General features: G+C 38.4%; 1 protein-coding gene across 2 annotated transcripts in view; it reads left to right on the forward strand.

Annotated features, from left to right (window-relative positions):
- Window positions 1-19,184, forward strand: part of LOC119552817 — a 78,244-nt gene that overhangs the window by 25,157 nt on the left and 33,903 nt on the right. For both annotated transcript variants that reach the window (XM_037862664.1, XM_037862665.1), the window contains 5 exons: window positions 2,486-2,611; window positions 9,858-9,962; window positions 11,652-11,743; window positions 13,094-13,330; window positions 14,220-14,378. In XM_037862664.1, the coding sequence (XP_037718592.1) occupies window positions 2,486-2,611; window positions 9,858-9,962; window positions 11,652-11,743; window positions 13,094-13,330; window positions 14,220-14,378 (719 nt within the window). The remainder of the gene's footprint in view (window positions 1-2,485; window positions 2,612-9,857; window positions 9,963-11,651; window positions 11,744-13,093; window positions 13,331-14,219; window positions 14,379-19,184) is intronic.

Consider the following 19,184-nt stretch of genomic DNA (forward strand, 5'->3'; position numbering starts at 1 on the left):
CTCAATAAAATAATAACAAATAGATTTTACAATATTATATAGGTAAGAGTTAGTGTTTCTTTCAGTACACTTCTCCTTCCTCACCTCTTCAACGCAGCATATAAATCATGCGGTTGGCTTTCCGAGGCTTCCCTGGGTTTTCGCGCTCCCCTTCGATTTTTATATATTTTTTGCTACTCACTCTGGTGCGTCTGTGTGGGAAATTGCTTGAAATAATAATGTTAGACATTGGCGCGGGCGAGAACCAGAGGGCCGTTGTCGGTGCTGCTGTCTGTTTGTACATATTGATTGATGATTGTCAGCCAGAGTCCCAGACCTTCGCTGAAGGGAGAAGTTTAAATTGCCTGGGACTCAGCCATTTACCCATGGGCTAATTTTTAATGGAAATGCTTTAACCCAACTCGACGTATGTTGGCTTTAATCAAATAACAGACAGCACCAGCTTTTTCGTAATTAAAGATAGTTTTCCACTCCATCTAATGGACGGGAAAATATATGCAACAAATCAACCAAAAAGAAAGCTTTTTTTAACAAAAAGCAGACAAAACTTCGCATAAATCAAGCCATTTTTTTTATTACAAATAATTTGAGATTACCGATCCAAGTGCTTATTTGGTTTTACCATATTTATTATTTTATTTGCCTTGTAAATTATGTGTATTTGCAAATATTTTATTGACAGCTCTTTTTGCAGATAAGTTTTTAAGCCATTTTTTCAATGTGGGTATTTGATATTCTGAAAAATTGTTGTTGTACTTTTGCGCTTATAATATTATTATAATTAGAATGAAATTGATATTGCTCTTTTGTGGACTGCTCAGTTGGCTATGGCTGATGCAATGTTGAAGAGCTTTTGGCATTTTTGTGGACGAGTTCATATTGGTTTTATTGTGTTGAAAATTTGAAATGAAGACCTAATTTACTACCGCAAACAAATAAAATATGAAACGGGTTGACACCAATGGCATTTAAAGTTTATATTTAAGCAGCGATGAAAAGTTTTTGATAAAGTTTCTCACTTTGTCACGTCGAAGACCAAAGAACTTCGAAAGGAAAAAAACCATAAAATACGAGAGAACTCCTTAAAAAGCATACACTACACATAAATTATGCTTCCTCATTTGCCCAAGAGAGTTTCCGGGGCAAGAAGTCCACGTAGAAGTCCAAAGCAAACTTGCAAATGCAAAAGTTTTTCAGAAAATTTCCACTGCCGTCCAGTCGACGCTCCTAATGAAGCCACAAATGCCATGTACGAAGTGGATATCCCTCCCCGTTTTCCGCTGTCACTTTTGCCTTTGTTTAATATTTCAAATTGGAAGTGAAAATCTCCTCGTCTGCGTAGGTGTTGGGAAATTCTGCTAAATGAAAAGCAAGTGGCAGCGACTGAAACCCGAGGCTCAACCCTTTTATTGGAGTTTTCTTTCCAATTTTCGACACACACTCTGGCAGGCATTTATTTGCATATTTTATTAGAGCAAGCAGAAACGATGCTTTCGAGTGCCTCGACTGTCAGGTACCCGTTACACTGTTTCAAATATCAATCAAAGTAAAATTCCAGGGCCTTTCTTTTGGCGCGGCACACACCACCGATGTGTGCGCCACGCCACACCACCTAGCGGAGGGCAGCGGTACCACTAACCATGCAAAGCATGTTTAACTTAGTTGTTCATAGAACATTTATAATACTAATGCGATTGGTAAAATTCAGACATTTTATAAAGGTATTGATCAATAAAATCATTTTCAATTTGCACTGAAACAAAACATTCAAAAATTTATAGGATCGGAAACATTATTTTTCTCGAATTCAATATACCCCTTTAATCTAAGAGTAATGAGTATTAAAGTACATGGACCCGCACAAGAACATAATGTAAATATTGCATACTGGATTAGACACTTGACTTTCTGCCTCACAACCTTCTTACTTTGACCTTGACTTGACTCCCTGTCGAGGCAGTGTGAGTCTGATATTTTCTTTTTGTGGCCAATCAAATATGCAAACAGTGGGCGGCACAATGAGGCGTTTTGCGGTCCCTTACATTTTTTGCAAATGGAATTTCATTTGCATAACTCTAAGCAAATGTAAAATATAGTTTTAATACCCTGCAAGGCCAGGCTAAACTGGGCTCTAAGGGATTTGGAGTATGCCAAAAAAGTGTATTAGAACGAATATGGTCTTTTTGGGGATAGGAAATCTAAATAAATGAATTCTTTAAGTTCAGCTGTAATAGTCCAAGTGAGAAACGAGCCAAGTGAGACACGACTCTGTTAAATTAAATATTATTTTGGAATTGTTTAAAATAAAGGTCACAAACAAATATTTAAGGATAGGTAAAAAATATGTAACATTATTCTTTATTTTATTTAAAAAGTTTTAAATATGACTGTAAAGAATCGATAACTTATTACTTAACCCAAATTAAAAAGCACTTCCGTAGAAATATAAAAATGTTGAAATTATATATTCCTGTTTCTCTTTCAGATCATCTTTGATGGCTTTACGGTGGGAAGGTTCGACGAGGGCATGGTCGATACGGATGTGGACGGTTACGAAACGAACCTAAGTCCCACGGGCGAGTTGCCCGGATGTCCCGAGGGCTTCATGCAGGTGAGAGGGCTGGAATTCCATTTATTAAAATTCATGTTACGTGATAATAAAAATAGTTTGTGGGAAATTGTGTCCGGAAGTTTGCACTCCATTTGCTTGCGTTGCGGGCTATAATTTCATGCCCAAGTGGGCGGTGGGCGTGGGATGGTTATGGGTGATGGGTGGAAATCCGGGCGAGGACTTTGGCTTGTCATCATTGGTAGCTTTCGACGTTGTCGTTGCCGTCGTCGTCGTCGTCGTCGTTCGATTCAATCAATGTCCGAGTAATTCTGTAATTTTCTGTTTGGTTCTCTGTTGACAAATACCACATTAGCCCGGCAAATTGAATTGAATGCTGCGCCAGTGTGCGTGTCTCTCCCGATATCCGTGTCCGTGTGTGTCCTGGCGATCCTGGGATTGGGGCTTGAGTGCTGTAGTGTTGTTGGGTCATATCCATTTGCCCTTCTCCGGGCCAAAAAGGAAAACTATTTAACATGTACTGTGGCACTGGCACTGGATCTGGATCTGTGTGCGTGGTGTATATTTTTATCGCAAATTTTGCGGGCACATTCGGGAACGGACTGCGGATGGCGCTGTCCTCGCCCTTGTAATGCTAAAACCAAAATCCTGGCCAAATAAAATGTACGAAAAAGCTCACTAAATCCCTGTAATTGACTTGTGCAATATGTTTGAATGCCCCCTCCCCCTGCGCCTCGTAAATGTATTCGCTTCTGTCTCAGTTTTTGTTTCAGTTGCGTATCTGCATCTGTATCTTTATCTCGGTTTCGGGTTGACTGGCCCTGCTTAAACCGCTTTTGATAAAGCCCAGACTGACTGGTCGCTTTTCTTCCTTCCCTCCGGATACCTTGAGCTGTTTTAATTTGGGGATTAAATAAAATATTCGCACAGAAGTGCTGAAACGCAAATGGTAGGGAGATGTGTATGGTCACTTAATCTTCTGCCTTAAGCTGATTCTGGAAAATGAAGTGAGCGTGTGGTTGGTTTATTAAAATAAACGTCCCTGGGATTTCATTGTGACATTTTATAATGATTGTGTCTGACATGTAAAGTAAGGATATATAGGCAATATATTTTTTCAAGGTGTGGAAATATTTAAAATACTTATCAGTGCTGATTATAATTATTGTTAAGTGTTTCAATAGTATTCAATCATTCATAATTTCTGCTTCCTTAATTTTACAAAAATTAAAATTTTTATATTATATATGTATTGCCAAAATGTGTAGGAGCGTTAATAATTTCAACAACTCCTGTTGGGTATAGTATTAAACCTATGAAGGAAACATTTTATTTCCCAAAACGAATAAATGATTAGCAACGTGTCAATTGTCAGTTTAAGACGTGCAAGTGCAAACGTGCATTTATAATTCTATGTGTATTCTATGAATGTATCTGTATCATTGCGTTTTGTAAAAACAAGGGTTATATGAAATTAATAAAAATGTGCTGTAACTCTGAACTCAATTATTTAAATCATTTATAAGGAAAGCTTGTAGGGCAATTTAAGTCTAAAGAGATTACATAACATTTTTTTATGGATGTCCCCTCCAACCGATTTCTCCTATTACTCACAAAATCTCTCGCTTTGTCCCGGGACTACAGATACAAACCCTTCGCTAACTAGAAAGGGCTTTCCGCCCACTGTCCGACTGGGGGAAAACCATAAACCTCTATTAGTTTAGCTCCGTAGGCTCTGCAGACCTCCGCTTTTCCCGCCGGCCCTCCGTCGCTTTGTGCAACAATAAATTTTAACAAGCGTGGGGCGTGCGCTGACATTTTGCGGTGCTCGTCCGCGAAAAACTAAAACGGGATGCGGACCGGACTGCGGACATGGAATAGCCATCCAGTGCAGTCGCAGGCACTCCTGGGCTGTCCTGTTGAGGTTTCATTTGGCGCTTGACATGTGTACGGAGTTGAGGGATTTCCGCAGAGGACGAGGGGCGGGTTGGCTGACGGGCATGTCCCTAGTTTTCCTGCCGCTGCATTTTCCCGCGCTCCATTTTCCACACGCTTGCAGGGGGTAAGTGCGCTTTTGTTACTGAAAACAAGGCTTATGTTTTTTCAACATATACCAGAAATATTTGGACTTGAAAAAATATTTACTCTATATGTCTTTTCAAATTTTATTTTTCTTTTTAAATGACTTTTAAAAACATTATTTGCTTCAAATAGAAATTATTTCTTTTATTGTAAAATTAAGTTATTCCAAATTCTTTGGTAAATATATTTGTTTTTTATTTACCGTAGAAGGGAATTTCAAAATTCGATACACAAATTCGGCCTTTAATTGTATTTTTTATGTTTGGTCTTCCTCCTGGGTTTTAAAATTCAGTTAAATATTTTCAATTTTTTGCCGCTGCTCGTGCATTGTTCATTGTTGTCGTTGCAGTTCTATATAGACTCGTAACTAACCGCAGGTTTGTGTTGTGTTTTCCCCCCTCAAAGCCTCCATTTCCATCGAATCGTTTTTTTCCAGTAAAGGCAATTTTAACTGCTGACGCGGTTTTGTAGGCCCCTCCCGGCCCTCCGATCTGTATAAATAATGCGTGTCATGGCCTGGCCACATAAATTCTTGACCGAAACGGAAAATTTATATCCGCTGCCTTTCCCACATATACGGTTATATATGATTTACCCAGGTTCAGGCCCAGCACCCCGTGTCGAGTCTGAGGCTCCGGTTTAATCATTTATTCAATTTAGCTGGACATTCTGTCTCATGCATTTTGTAACAGGCCAAAGGGGGAGCGACACTGGGCTGTCCTTATCTTGACCTTTTCGGAATTATTTTTAATAATTCAGCAAACAATCTTGGGCTGTTCGTGGGAAGGAGGTCGCAGTCCTTAAGTACAGTTTAAACTGCCTAAACCGAATTTGCATGGGTCGAGATTCCTGTTCCTAGAAAATTTTCAAGTACGTAATCAATACTCAAAATTCTTCTAGTAAAGGTATTTTAGAGCACATAGATAAAATTTATAAAACTAAGATATTGAATATTAATGTTGCTGGATTCTTTCAAAAGCTCCACTGTTTACCAAGTTAGTAAATTATAGTCGCCTTCCCCTGCCCGCTTAAAACTCCTGCTGGACCCTTTGTGTGTTTCCTAATATTGCTAATCATAAATAATAAAGTTTATGCATAAACGTATTAACCTAAATCAACAGAGACAACAAAGGCAGCAGTTAGGCGGGGGAGCTGGCAGTTATCCTTGAGTGTCCTTGCGAGAGCAGCTTGGGCAAATGACTCAATATTTGACAATCACAACATCCCCGGCCGTAGTCCTGACCCTCTGCCCCTCCTTTCGAGCAAAGGACGACGACAGGAGCAGCGGAGCAGCTTGGTCCTGCCACAGATTGTCAATAGTTTTTATTGGACTTAATGTGTGCGTATATAGATAAGGCATATAGATTGTTTAACAACTTTGCCTTAGCTTATAACTCACGGTTGACCGCACGAAAGTTAGGGAGGTTTACGAGATCGTCTGAGTTCAAGTCCCCCAAGCTTAGAACATTTTTTGACTTATTTATGGGTCTTTCCCTCGCGCATTTGTATTGCAAATTAAAAGCCCAAATGGTATAATTATTTATTTGTAGTATGCACAATGCTTTAAATTACTATAAATCAAACAGAGCGCGCAAACAGTGGGAAGGAATGGGAATTATGCGCTTAAATTGTTTCACAATTAAGTTGAAATACACACTGCAACCAAAGGATGTACTGGGGGAGGAAAAGGATGCCGAGGAACGAGAAACACTGACAAGCGGCAGCTTTTGTTTATTGTTGGCAGATTATGAAGCGAGAAGGATTCTGCGGATGCCAGTACATCAACAATGTTGATAAAACTTTTATCGCACTCAGTGTGTAATATGTGTGTGCGTAAGGGCGAAATCCCTGAGCCCCGAACAATGTACTGCGGATACTTGTGGGTGGGCCGGAATGCATCCAAAATTCCCATTAATGGTCTTAAAAGAGTTTTTAATGGTTGGGGACCAAACCAAAGTCTCGTGTTACGTCGAACCGAGTTTTGGGTTTCAGCTGATTCAATCCTATTAAACTTCAAATTCCTGACATATTTGTGGTGTTTGATTCTCATTTACATATTTTCGCAAACTTAATACACCTAATTATAATTTTATTACCGTTATTAAACTTATTATATCTAACTTACTCTTTGTATTATTTAAATAATTGATTTTCCAGTATATCTATTTTGCACTACTTCTGTAATCGTTGTATGCTTGATTCTACAAACAGTTACTGTGGCTTAGTTTTAAATAATACTATTTATTGGCTTTGTATTTGCTTTAAGCTTTAATTTTTGCCTTGCATCAATAATTGCATATAAGCTTTTATGCTTAAATTTCACTTAACCTTTAAGTTTTAAGTAGGCCAACACTTTTCTGACTGGCTACCAAACGTTTGCCCAAAGAGTCGGACCATTATTAGCCTTGGCCTAATCAAAGAAAATTTAACCCATAGGCGGTGGCGGCCCAAAAAAGCTTGCTACAATAATAATTCAATCAATTTAAAACCAACACAAAACGAAGCAGAAAAAGCAAGAGCAGATAGGCCAAAGACGGAGAGGAGGGCAAGAAAGGGGGGTTAAGGGGTAAAGGGGGAAAAGGACACACACACAAGGACCAAGGTCCAATAATTCGTTATGAAGTCGATGCTAATAACGCTCCAATGCACACAATGGACATGATGACGATGATGAAGAGGACGAGCGACGGAGTAAGATAGACGGAGGAGCTAAAGAGGGGAAAAAGGCAGTGCACTCAGAAAAAGGTTTATCCAAATCTAAAAACTTATAAAAGGCCAAGATGTGCCCAAAAAAAACACCAAAGACCAGATATTTGTATTATTATGAGGCCATTATTGTACTCATAAGTACAGTTGAAAATTATTTAAAAATCTATTTTGTAATTTATTGAACAAATCCACATATGGTATGCCAAAGTTTTTATATTTTTGAGAAGTTCCCATAAAAATTTTATATATATCACCTTTCTTGAAACCTGGTAATGTACTGAAACTCGACGAATATCCCCTAGAACGTCCTCTTGCATGACACATTTATAAAGACCGTTCCCAATTAAAAAAACCTTTTCGAGTGTAAGATGAAGAGGCCTGTGACCAGGACTCGTACAGAGTTTGCAATGAATTTACACAAAATCGAAATCAGAAAATTACCATTATGCCGGGCAGTCAAGCCTGCCTGTGGGCTCCGTCCTGCCAGGACCCGCTGCCCAGCCCAGTCCCAACCCAATCCAGTATTCATCCTGCCGATGAGATAGAGGAGGATGGCCGACGGACCGGCCCCGACCATTCAATATGACAGCAGCAATGGCCGACAGGACTCCAGTGCAACTGCAACTCTAACCAGTTACAAATATTGGCCGGACCTCGATTGGCGACTTTGCAATTACAGCAAAAATTGTTGTTTGAGTTGGAGGCAGCCGCAGAACATGTCGGGGCAGAAAGGACACAGAGGACGCCGGGGGCCGACCTCGTCGGTCGTCGGTTCAGTTCAAATAACCCATTAACTAAAAACTTAATCAATTGGAACCTCAGTGTAAATGAGCTGCCGTTGCCGTTGCCGTTCTCCGATCCCCACATTTATCGACTGTTGGCCACTGACCCAGGCCGCAGGCAGCAAAAAAAGTATTGAAACGGCCCGGCAGTGTCCTCATCGTCCTGGTATTAGCAATATTAATGCTGCCTATGTGAGCTGGCCCTATAAATGTCAGTTGTCCTGGGGCGAAACCAAGCATTTGCGACCCGAATGGGGAAAGATTTGTGTGATTTTGTGGCGTATGCTGGGCATTTTTGATTCGGAAAACTTTCTAGATACACGAATGAATTCCAAAGTAGATTGACCCGCACATCACAATACTCTTAAAAGTTGAGTTGATTTAATTAAAAATGGTAGAATAGGATATTTTTAAATAAAATGTATGAGTCTAATATTTAAAATATTTAATTACACACAGTCATAAATCGACTTGTCCTTTCATTCTTGTTAAGACACGTTTCAAGTATAGTTATAAGTACAAGTAACTATTTAAATTTCTAAATTTTATAAGAACTATATAAAAAACATACATTTAAAGATCAAACTGTTTATGGGTATGTATATACCATTTTTAGTTTCAAAAGTCAATGACATATTAAAACCGCTCCCCTATGACTAAAGTCAACTTCAAAAGCTTGTAATGAATTTCATAAAAATAATGTTCCTTTCAATAAATTCACTTTTTTTATAACTAATTCTGTTGTTTTAATACGAAATAATGAAACTTGTTACTTACGAGTCGGGTAATAAAATGAAAGAGAGAAATAAAGTTTGAAATTTATTGTTTGTTTATGGCCAGCTGTAATTTTATTTCGTCGTTTTTGAAAATATATTTTGATGGTTTTGATATTAATTACCCACTCTTATTTAATAGTGCTATAAATAAAATAAGTGCTATGGAAACTTCATCAATTTAGAGTTGGTGCTGCTAGTTGCTTAAAGAAAATATTAGTTCTATGACAAAAAGGGAAAAAGTATGAATCAAACTTTCAGGAGTGATATGTAACAATAAATACTAGTCCTCCTTTAGAGCAGGGTATTTCACAGGCCATTATTGCACTCCCCATTTAAAGTTGCGACTCTTTCGGCGACTGGGTTAATATTTTAACCACTATACGTTTGCCCAGCTTTAGGCGTCTCTTTTTTGGTCGCAATGTAAATACATTTATGGGGCAGCACGGATGCCGTGTTGTTTCAGCTGCTGGTCGCACACCTTCGACGATTGGCAACGGTTTTTCGCATGCATAAAATACCAATCCGAATGTGGGCTGCCCTGGGTTCGGGTACCGCTGCCAAGGAAAAACAATCCAGTATTGTGCGGAGTGGTGGCCGGGAAAGTAAAAAACTACACTGCACAACACGCACTCATAATCCATTAGCCCAACGCCAGATGGCCCCCTGTAACGTGCGCTTATTAATTTTTCATGCGTTTTCACTCGCCCAGCGCCAATAAAATCAATAAGGGTGTACGAACTCTATAACTTAACCCAATTTTTTAATGCGCCTGCGACGGTGTGTGCACTACATATGTGCGGCTTTAAATGCGGCATGGCAGCATTTTGCCGAGCTGTGTGAAATTGCTTTCGGCCCTTCTGTTTGGTTGTCTGTGGGCGTGTCACCAGCGAAACAAACTTGATTTTTAATTAATTAAATTTTTATTTATTTACTTGGCAGCTCAGCGAACTGGGACGCCCATTCACCGGCGGCTCCTGGTGCGGCAAGGCCACCGGACCGCAATTGTACTTCAGCGAAACATCCACGGTGACAGCGTCGGTGAAGGTGAGTGCAAGTGCAAGTGAAAGGGGCATGGGGGAACGGGACGGGCGATGGAGCGATGGAGCGCTGGGAGCTCGGCTCAGCGGGCGTGTTTAAATTACATACCCTAGCTAATGCTTTTCCAAGCTACTTAGGCTTGACTACTAAATATACAAGTCCTTAAGAAATAAATCATCTAATAAACTACTTTTTTAGATATTTGTAAGTAAATTTGTTATAACGCCTAACACCAAATAATACAAAGTAATAATAATAAGCTGAAATACTAGGCATCTGTTGATATAATATAACTGATAATGAAAATGAAAATGTACATTATTTAAAATTCATTGTATCTGCTTAATATAAAAAAAAATATATATAGTCGTTAAAGTTAATAATGTAAACTACTTTTTGATTTTCGTATTTGAATTTTTTATAACGATTAATATCAACTAATACTCGGCATATCTGATATAATTTCCAGCATCTCTTGATATATTAATATTGATAATAAAATAAAAGTATATTTAAATATTTTAAAATTTAACTTGTCTGTCTAATAATAAAAAAAATAATCTTAAAAGCTACTTTCTTAGAATTTCGTAAGTGAATTTTGTATAACGTTTAATATCAACTAAAACAAAATAATGATATTAATATAGAATACTAGGTATACCCAATATTATTTCCATCATCTCTTGATATAATAATACTGAAAATAATACCATAATTAATTTACATTTTTTTTTTAATTCACTGCGTCTGCTTAATACTTTTAAAATATTTTTAAAACTAAAAAACTAGCCTAACAAATTCACTGGAAAGACAGCTCCCCATTAAGAATCGGAAAGTGGAAAAAAATTGAGCAGTATCGAAGCTTTATATGTGCATCAGTTTTTCCCAGCAGATCTGCAATCTTCAATTACTTTGCAGAGAATAAAATCTTTAGTTCATCCCAAGGTTTACATGTCCTGCTTTCCGTTTTTATTTTAATTGAACGACTTTCCCCAGCACTCAGCGTACGCGTAATATTATCTTAAGGCAGTCCGTCGACGAAGCAGTGCCATTGCCACTTTTTGATTAATTTTTAAATAAACGCGCTGCCATAAAAATGGGCAAATGGACAGGGCAGCGTAAAGGACACGTCATCCGAAGCTCTTGGCCGGGAATATGGTTTCAGTTACTGCCGCCGAGTTGCCACGCATAAATTATGAAAATTAATAAAAGTTCATTCGGTATGTGAGAGAAAACTCCTTCAGACACTTCTCGTCTGAAAAGTGTTGATGAGCAGTTGACAGGGCAATGGAGAAAAATCAAAGGAGAAATCGCAGATTGCATAATTGAAGAGAAATTGCGTGAGGAGATGGAAAATGTTACTCGTTAAGGACCCATTTGGATCGTTTTTTATTGAAAACAACGTCTCCTATTTTGTCATTTAAGTTACAATAAAAGGAACTGTGTAAACACCATAAAATTATTATTCCGAGTGAAGGTGATTTATAGCTAAGGTATGTTAAGTTGTTATCCTCTTAAAATTAAAAACAAATGAAAGTGGCTTGAGGTGAAATTCGAACTCATTAGGCAGCCACTTCAGCTGTTTTCCATTAGAGGAAAATACCGTCAGTCACGTCTCCGGTGGAACATTTTCACATTGATTGCATTTTTGGCATTTTAACATTTCAAATTGCACCGCTTTCCATTTTCTTGCAGGTTTTTCATCCGCCACGCAATATCCGAGACGAAAAGCCCTTTGAGTTCAGCATAAGATATAAATTTATAAGCCAGTCGGATGCAGTTGTTAGGTAAGTTGCTGCCCCGAATCGCACCGGCAAACTGACAAATATCTGTGCAGCTCGAAAACTATTCAATTGATATTGGTTCGGTGCATTTTCCCCGGCTTTCCCCATTCCGATGCTCTTATGCTGTCAGCCAACCGGGGTAATGTCATCAGTCTGCTTCAGCTCTGCCCGCTCGAGTTTTCATCTTTCCATGGATGTTTCTATTTCTATTTGTATTTCTATTTCTAGCTCTGGCTCTGTTCAAAGGTTCCTGCTTAGAACTTAAATCTTTCTACCCGAAAGAACAATGCCACTTGGTTGCCTTGGGGATGGCTTTTCGGGAAACTCCCGGGGGAGGCAGCCTGCATAAAGCATGAGCCCGTGTTCTGTCTAGTTTCCCAATACAGGTTTATCCCCACCTCATGTATTTGCAGAGCAATCCATTTGAGCCCTGTGCCTAGGCATGTGTCAAATTTGTCTCCGAATCGCTTGGCCCCTTTTCACTCACCTTTCCAGGTGTCGCGCTTTTTGTTTGCAAGTGGAAAATTAGAGCGAGAGGAAAGCAGAAATTGAAATGTATTTTTACGCCTGAATGAGTTTCACAGAATTTACGAGCGGAAGAGGGGCGCACAGCAAACCAAGAACTCATTTTTAAAGGCGCACTGCAAAATAAATTTGAATAACAAATATAACCATAACTATTTTCTTTGGAAAGTAAATCAAAAGTCAAAAAATGATATGATATATTGTGTGACCTATTAAAAAATGGAATCTAAATTTGTGTACAAAGTGCACAATAAATAAACAGAGTTTAAATTAATATTAGTTTGGCTAAAATAATTTTTACATAATCATATACCACTTTTTGATGCAAGGAACAGAAATTTAAAATGTAGTACAATTACAGTTTGCATTTAAGGAACATTAGGACACTATTGAATATGCATATTGAGTAGCTCTTGATAACACAGCAACCAAATAATGTTTGGCCAAAGGGTCTTATTGAATTTTTTAAAAAGGTCTTGCACTTTATGGGAATATTTTTGTTGAGTGAAAAGTCCGTACGCTGTCCGTGAATCGTGTGCACACCATTAGCAAACTAAACAGTGATCAGAGCCCCAGGTATGACCATCTATATATATGGTAAGGGAGTGTGTGCGTGTGAAATACCCGTAGCACATTTTATGCAAATTGCAGGCCTTTGTGTTGTTGGTGCTTTGGGCCCAGCCTTAAATACCATTCAAAATGTACTCGCACGGGCCGAAAACGAGAATGAAAACGAACCAGAACCAGAACCAGAACCGAGGACGAAAATTGCTAAACTCGCACAACACTTAGTGAACTGAGAAGTGAACCTTTTGGCCTCTTTTCCAGATACGGCCTGCCCGATAAGCCGCTCGAATTGGGCCGTGTGACACCCGGCACCTATTGTACCAGGCAATTCGACGAATGCTATCGTAACAAGTGTCGCCTGCAAAGTCCGAATTATCCCGGCATGTATCCGAGGAACGTAACCTGCTACTGGACGATCCGGCAGAAGGAAGTCCCGACCAGCAAGCACGCCATGATTGCCGTTAGCCAGGAAAATCAGCACAAGGCCCTGGTGAAGCGGTAAGTTTGGGGGGATTGCTCCGTAGAATGCCGGATGACTACCTGCAGTGGAGAGCATTAAATAAGCATTACCAGTCTGTGTCCCCGAATTCAACTGCCGAATTGAATGGGACTCATACACATATCCCAAATATCCCGCCCAGCCGGAGTGCATCTGTATCTGCATCTGCATTTGTTTGACAAATTTCAATTTAGCAAATTGCTAAGCGAAGTTCCAGTTTGCAGTTTGTTAACTGACGGCACAAATGAAACTGTTCCGTATTCGAGAATGTTAAGCATTCGTCGCCCAAAAGTTTTGAATATTCCAATTAAATGCAGCAAACATGCGGCCGATGCATTTTGTATGCAAAACCGTATTAAGGACGGCATGTGAAGTTTGTAATTGGATTGATGGGATTAGGCAAATGTATATTTGATATTAGCTGCCATTTATTTTCAATTTTCAACGAGAACAACTCGGTTTTCCACTCAGATGAGTTATAAAGTCGGTGTACAGCTGGTGACATTTTCAATATAGAGCACTCCAAAAAGGCAGCATAGGTTAAGCTCTAAATACATTTTAGTGTATTAAGCAATTTTTAATGAATGGCAGACTTATTTGAAACGAATTTTAAATTCGAAATTGGTGGCATTTATTTTTTCATTTTTATCCTACACTTAATAACACCACGCCAACAAGCTTTTGAATATACTTGTGGGACTATTTTCATACAACAGCTACTATTATTTTGACCCCAGCTGTGTGTATTTTACAGCATGGCTTTGGCAAATGAAAATGTTTTCATTGCATTTCGATTTGATTGCTTTTCTCCGTTTTTCAATTGTACATATTGTTCGTGCTCTTTGGCTTACCTTACCAATATGATTTCTTTTTCCCCCGCACCCACAGCTCAATAGCCAGCTTTAACAAAACCTCCCGGTCCATTCGAGCCTGGTCGGACTGTACAGGTGAACGGGACCATTTGATTTTCTACGATGGCAGTTCCACCAACGATCCTGTTTTGGCCAAATACTGCGGAGGGGATTGGTTGCCACGCGTTGTTTCACGGTAAGTCTGACTAGAGAATAACTTACAAAGGTTTTCACATTTTATAGAATATCACGATATTGTTCATCTTAATCACAGGGAAGTGGAAAGAAAAAGGAGGGGCCATGTTACGGCAGACAGACAGGACATTTATTTAACGCCATTTCTCCCTTTTATGAAAAAGTTAAATATGAGCTCAGCAAAGCTCATAATACATTTACAAGAAAAGATAGACAGACATTTTTAATGAGCATATGTGTGTGTGGCACTATGTGATGGTGTGGGTATGCCCAACAGTGATGACAAAAAGTTCTCTCTGATGAGTTTTGAGTAGAATATTCTGTAAATCTGATTCCTAAAATTCGATTCAATTCAATTTCCAGCCATAAATAAATTTAGATAAAAGAAATGTATGCTTAGAAAATGATTTCACAAAACATCCAAGGTCTGGAAATTTATTGCTCAAATGGGACACATAAATTCCAAATCCTTTTATCAAAAATTTATTAAAAAATTAACATTACAAAAATTTGAAAATTTCTTGGACGACAATTTTTTGACCAATCAAACCAAGAACTTATATAACTCAACATATTCCATTTTATTATCAATTTATAATTGAGTTTTAGATCTTTAAAGAATGAAATAGCATCCAACAAGGCATCTAAAAAACAGTTCTTACTAATTTTATAATTTGTTTAAAACTTTTAAACTATGTTTTTGAATTCGGTGAGTTTCTGGCGACTTAGATGTAAACTATGCTCAGTAAATATTTTATAAACTGTCAAATATATATAAAATGTAATATTTTGTAGTATTTCAACAAAGCTGATATACAAATCAATATTAATTTGTTTCCTAAATGTAGATTAGGCCAGAATTTAGTAACGACTTTCCACAAGGACTTTCATAAGCAGTGATCTGTGTCACCAGCCCAAAAGTGATTTTCGGATCACGGTGAAAGGGAATCCCCTTTTCCTCATCACTGCTGTGCATGTGTGTGTGGGCCTGAGACCGCAGCCTAGTGCACTGCACTGCAGTTTTGGCTCGGGGCGCATGTGTTCCAATTCAGTTACACATAGATACAAAGAGCCGCACACAGATACAGAGCGGGCGAGAGTGTGTGGGCCCTACAATTGTGCGCAATGCTTAAGCAAAACCGGAAATTGGGTTGCTCCGCAGACAGTAACCGAAGGACAGACACTGAGATCGGCCGACAGACAGTCGGAGCAAAAGTGAAAAAGAGATGCGAAACCCGAGATACAGATACACTGGCGCACACACCATACAGCCGCTGAAAACATCCGGGCGCACACATGGAAATAAATAGATTTATGCTGCCGTTTGAAACTTTGCTAGTGCCATCTATTGAAAACATTTTGATGCATGTGATTTATGCAATGGCAAAATTTTCCTCATTAGTTTCCAAGTTGCCAGCATTTAGATCATCAACCATAAATTCTTAAAGACACTCCCCAGCCTTTCAAAAGCAATTTCAAGTTTTCAAACTCCAACGCACACTTGCACACCTGCGGCCCGGAGTTTGGTTTTCGCAATTAAAAGGCACTTACTAATCGGTGTAGTTTTGGATTAGTTGGAGGAACTAGTTCGCTTATTAGTGGGACTATTCCTTTGTTTCCGTTTCCAATGCCTAGAGTTTATTTTGGCTTCTAGTGGAACTATAAATAATAATGCGTAACATAAAGCAAGCCTAGTTCATAAATCAAATATGTAAATCTATCTAAATTCGAACAAAATTAATTTTTTATTTGCCTTATATTGACAATAGGAAGCTAGTTTCCCATTTTTTATATCAACTAATGCGCAAGAAATGAGGATAAGAAGTTCTTAATATAAAAAGCCCTTAAACTTGTGAGGAAAAATAAAAATTACTATTGTAAGCTTGTTTACAAACGAATGTTAAACTTCAAAGCGTATATTGCTAGCCCTCAAACAGCTTATATCTTCCTAAGTAGGTTACCAGAATAATTTAAGCCTATAGCAACACATTTATCACCAAAATACAGAGCTACCGACTCATTGGGCTAAGATAGTCATAAATTCTTAGGAGTCTGCTCTCGAAGCCCTTAAAAACACTTCCAGGGCATCCCCAAAATGGTAGAATGCAGCTCTCTGCCACGCCCACGCATTTCCATGGCATTCAAGTGCCCTAGTCGCCCCCGACCCCCACAACCACCTTAAGCCCCCTTTGACGCCGCCTTTGGCCATTTATCTTGCACTTGAGAATTTGTTTTTGTTGTCTTTGGGTCTTCGGTCAGGGCCAAAAGTTTGCTCTTTTCCTGGACCTCCTCTGCCCACTTGGTGACCTCTTGAGACATGCACATAAACTTTGATTTTTTTAGTGGAATGTCTCTTTATTTTTGCTGGTGTATGCAGCTGTAAAAGCATATTATAAAAGATCCCAATAATTCTATATCTTGTTTTAAGTACACATCCTTTAAGTTGCTAAATTCAGGAAAACATACCCTGAGAGAAGGTTTATAATATTTAATAAGGGGTTCTCTTTCGTTGTCAATTTTGCTTTTTATGAGTACAAAATAAATATTTTTGATTTCTGAAAAGGTTCTCTAAATAATAAAAACTTAATCGAAAAATTACCATAAAGATGATATGAAACAAAAAGTGAAAAAATAGTTGTGTTGTATTTTCGCACACCCTGGTGCGCTTCGTCACTACGTGGACTGCCGTCCACAGTGATAATACGCCATAGAATGCTATAAATATATAAAACTAACAGCACATCGTCTTTAAGTAAAAATTCTTATCTAATGCCATCAACATTATTTTTCCATTTTTTATTAAATTGAGAGAAATTGATAAGATTTATTAGAGGTAATGTAAGTTCCTCTAGCTCTTCCAAGGAAGATAATACTTTATTAACTAGTTTTAAACAAATTTAAAATTGTCGTTCATAAAAATGGTGCAATGATGATGATCGCTTGCCGTGGGCCCCTTAATCTCTTAATGAGTTGCACTCTCGCATTTATTGACATCCTTTCCATATCCTTGGGAAAATCTTATAAGCGTGCACAGGTGCCAGAAAGGGGGAGCGGGAAAGCGCATCAAATATGCATAGAGCGTAATATGCACATGAAGGAGAAAACGAACGAAGCAAAAGACGCTCAGGGAACTTGATGGAAAAGTGGGTGCCCAAGAAAAACGGCATTAAGAAGCCAGGACGTTGCTCATGCCGCGCTTTTCCTTTCCCCGCGCCGTACTCATTTTTCACATCCATTTTCTTGCGAAGCACGGAGAATAATATTCATCTCAGAAAAAATAATGCCTTTAAAATGTTTTAAGAAAACTAGTATTTGTTTTGTTAAAAGTCATACTATTATAGAACATACATATATACAATTTAGGAAAATAATGCATAAGGAGTTTTTATTCAAGGGTCACTTCAATCGATTAAGTACTAAGTATAATTATCCAAATAAAGAAAAATGTTTTAAATTACAAGTTATTTTATTTTTAGTTGTCACATTATTTTATTAATTTTTTGTTGTATAGCAAATGTTCTGAAATACATCTAAAATTTTCCGTGTACTGTCAACGTCATACGCGACATGAGCACACGAATTACAAATGCACACACGCGATGAGGGAAAGTCCTCCTCCATCTGCAAACATCTCTCGCTTTGCTTCTCACCTCAGTCATGGTTCTCTGGCTTTGTACGAAAATCGCATATGCACACAAGGACGAGAGAAAATGAGCGGGGAGGTGGGGAAAAGCTACATGAAAATTATTAATTTCCCAGCGTAACTTAAAATTGCAACAAGCTAAAGGTGCTGTGAGACGTTGGTATTTTATTGGTTTCTTTTTCCCGCCTCTCGCTTTTCCTTTTTTCGGTGGTGTGAAGAGGAAGAGCTGGAAAAGTTGTATTTTCCCTCAGCTGCAGCAGCAGCTGTTGATTTTCCTCTAAGTAAATGTTAATTTTTGTTAGCCAAGAAAAGAAAAACTCAAAGCGATAACTTTTTAAATTGCATATTAATTTTTTATGGCTCAAATGCTCCTCTCCTCGTCCCTCTTACGCTTTTCCGCTCCACCTGTTTTTTGTGGTTGCACTTTGCGGATTAGACCTGATGAAAATCCAGAAACGAAAACGGGATGTTTGCTTTTGGTTAATTCTAATTTTTGGCTGGGTGATTTTGTCTGGAAAAGGTTTAACTTTAATAGTTAAGTGCCCTAAAGTTATAAGAAAGCCTTCTTGATGTATATAGGGATAAGTGCTTTAGAAATTTCTGTAGCAAAACCAATGATAATGGAAATCAACGATCCTATACACGTAGGTATAAGTTCTCTTAGTCAACTATTGGGAAGGCCTTAAATGGGTTATTTTTTAGCCTTTTATATTTTTTGTCTTGTATATTATTTTTATTCCTTGCAAAAACTACTAAAAGAGTTAAATTATGATTATTAAAAATTTTAATTTTTATAAATGTGTTCTGAAAGTCTTTTTAAGCTTTGACCAACTATTTTAATAAACTCTTTATCGGTTTGCGATCGAAGCGTCCACGGTTCAGTACCCGAAATTGTGTACAATTCACTTAGGCCGGGTCCCTTAATTACTTGAAAGTTCTGTCTGCTTCCGAGCTCTTCTCCAAACACCAGGCTTTACAAAGCGCCCGAAGCTCCCATGGTGACCGCAATTCCATAGAAATTCGTGTGGGATATTCAGGGAGGACATCGCTGCCATTTGCGGTCAGGACACTCCGACGCTGCGGAGAAGTTTACGTGTATTGATAAGCGACAAAGGCCAGCGATTTAGAGCAGAGGTCGGGCGGAGTGGAGAGTTCAAGGAGGCA

The sequence above is a fragment of the Drosophila subpulchrella genome, chromosome 3L (assembly GCF_014743375.2).
Source record: "Drosophila subpulchrella strain 33 F10 #4 breed RU33 chromosome 3L, RU_Dsub_v1.1 Primary Assembly, whole genome shotgun sequence".
Lineage (NCBI taxonomy): Eukaryota > Metazoa > Arthropoda > Insecta > Diptera > Drosophilidae > Drosophila > Drosophila subpulchrella.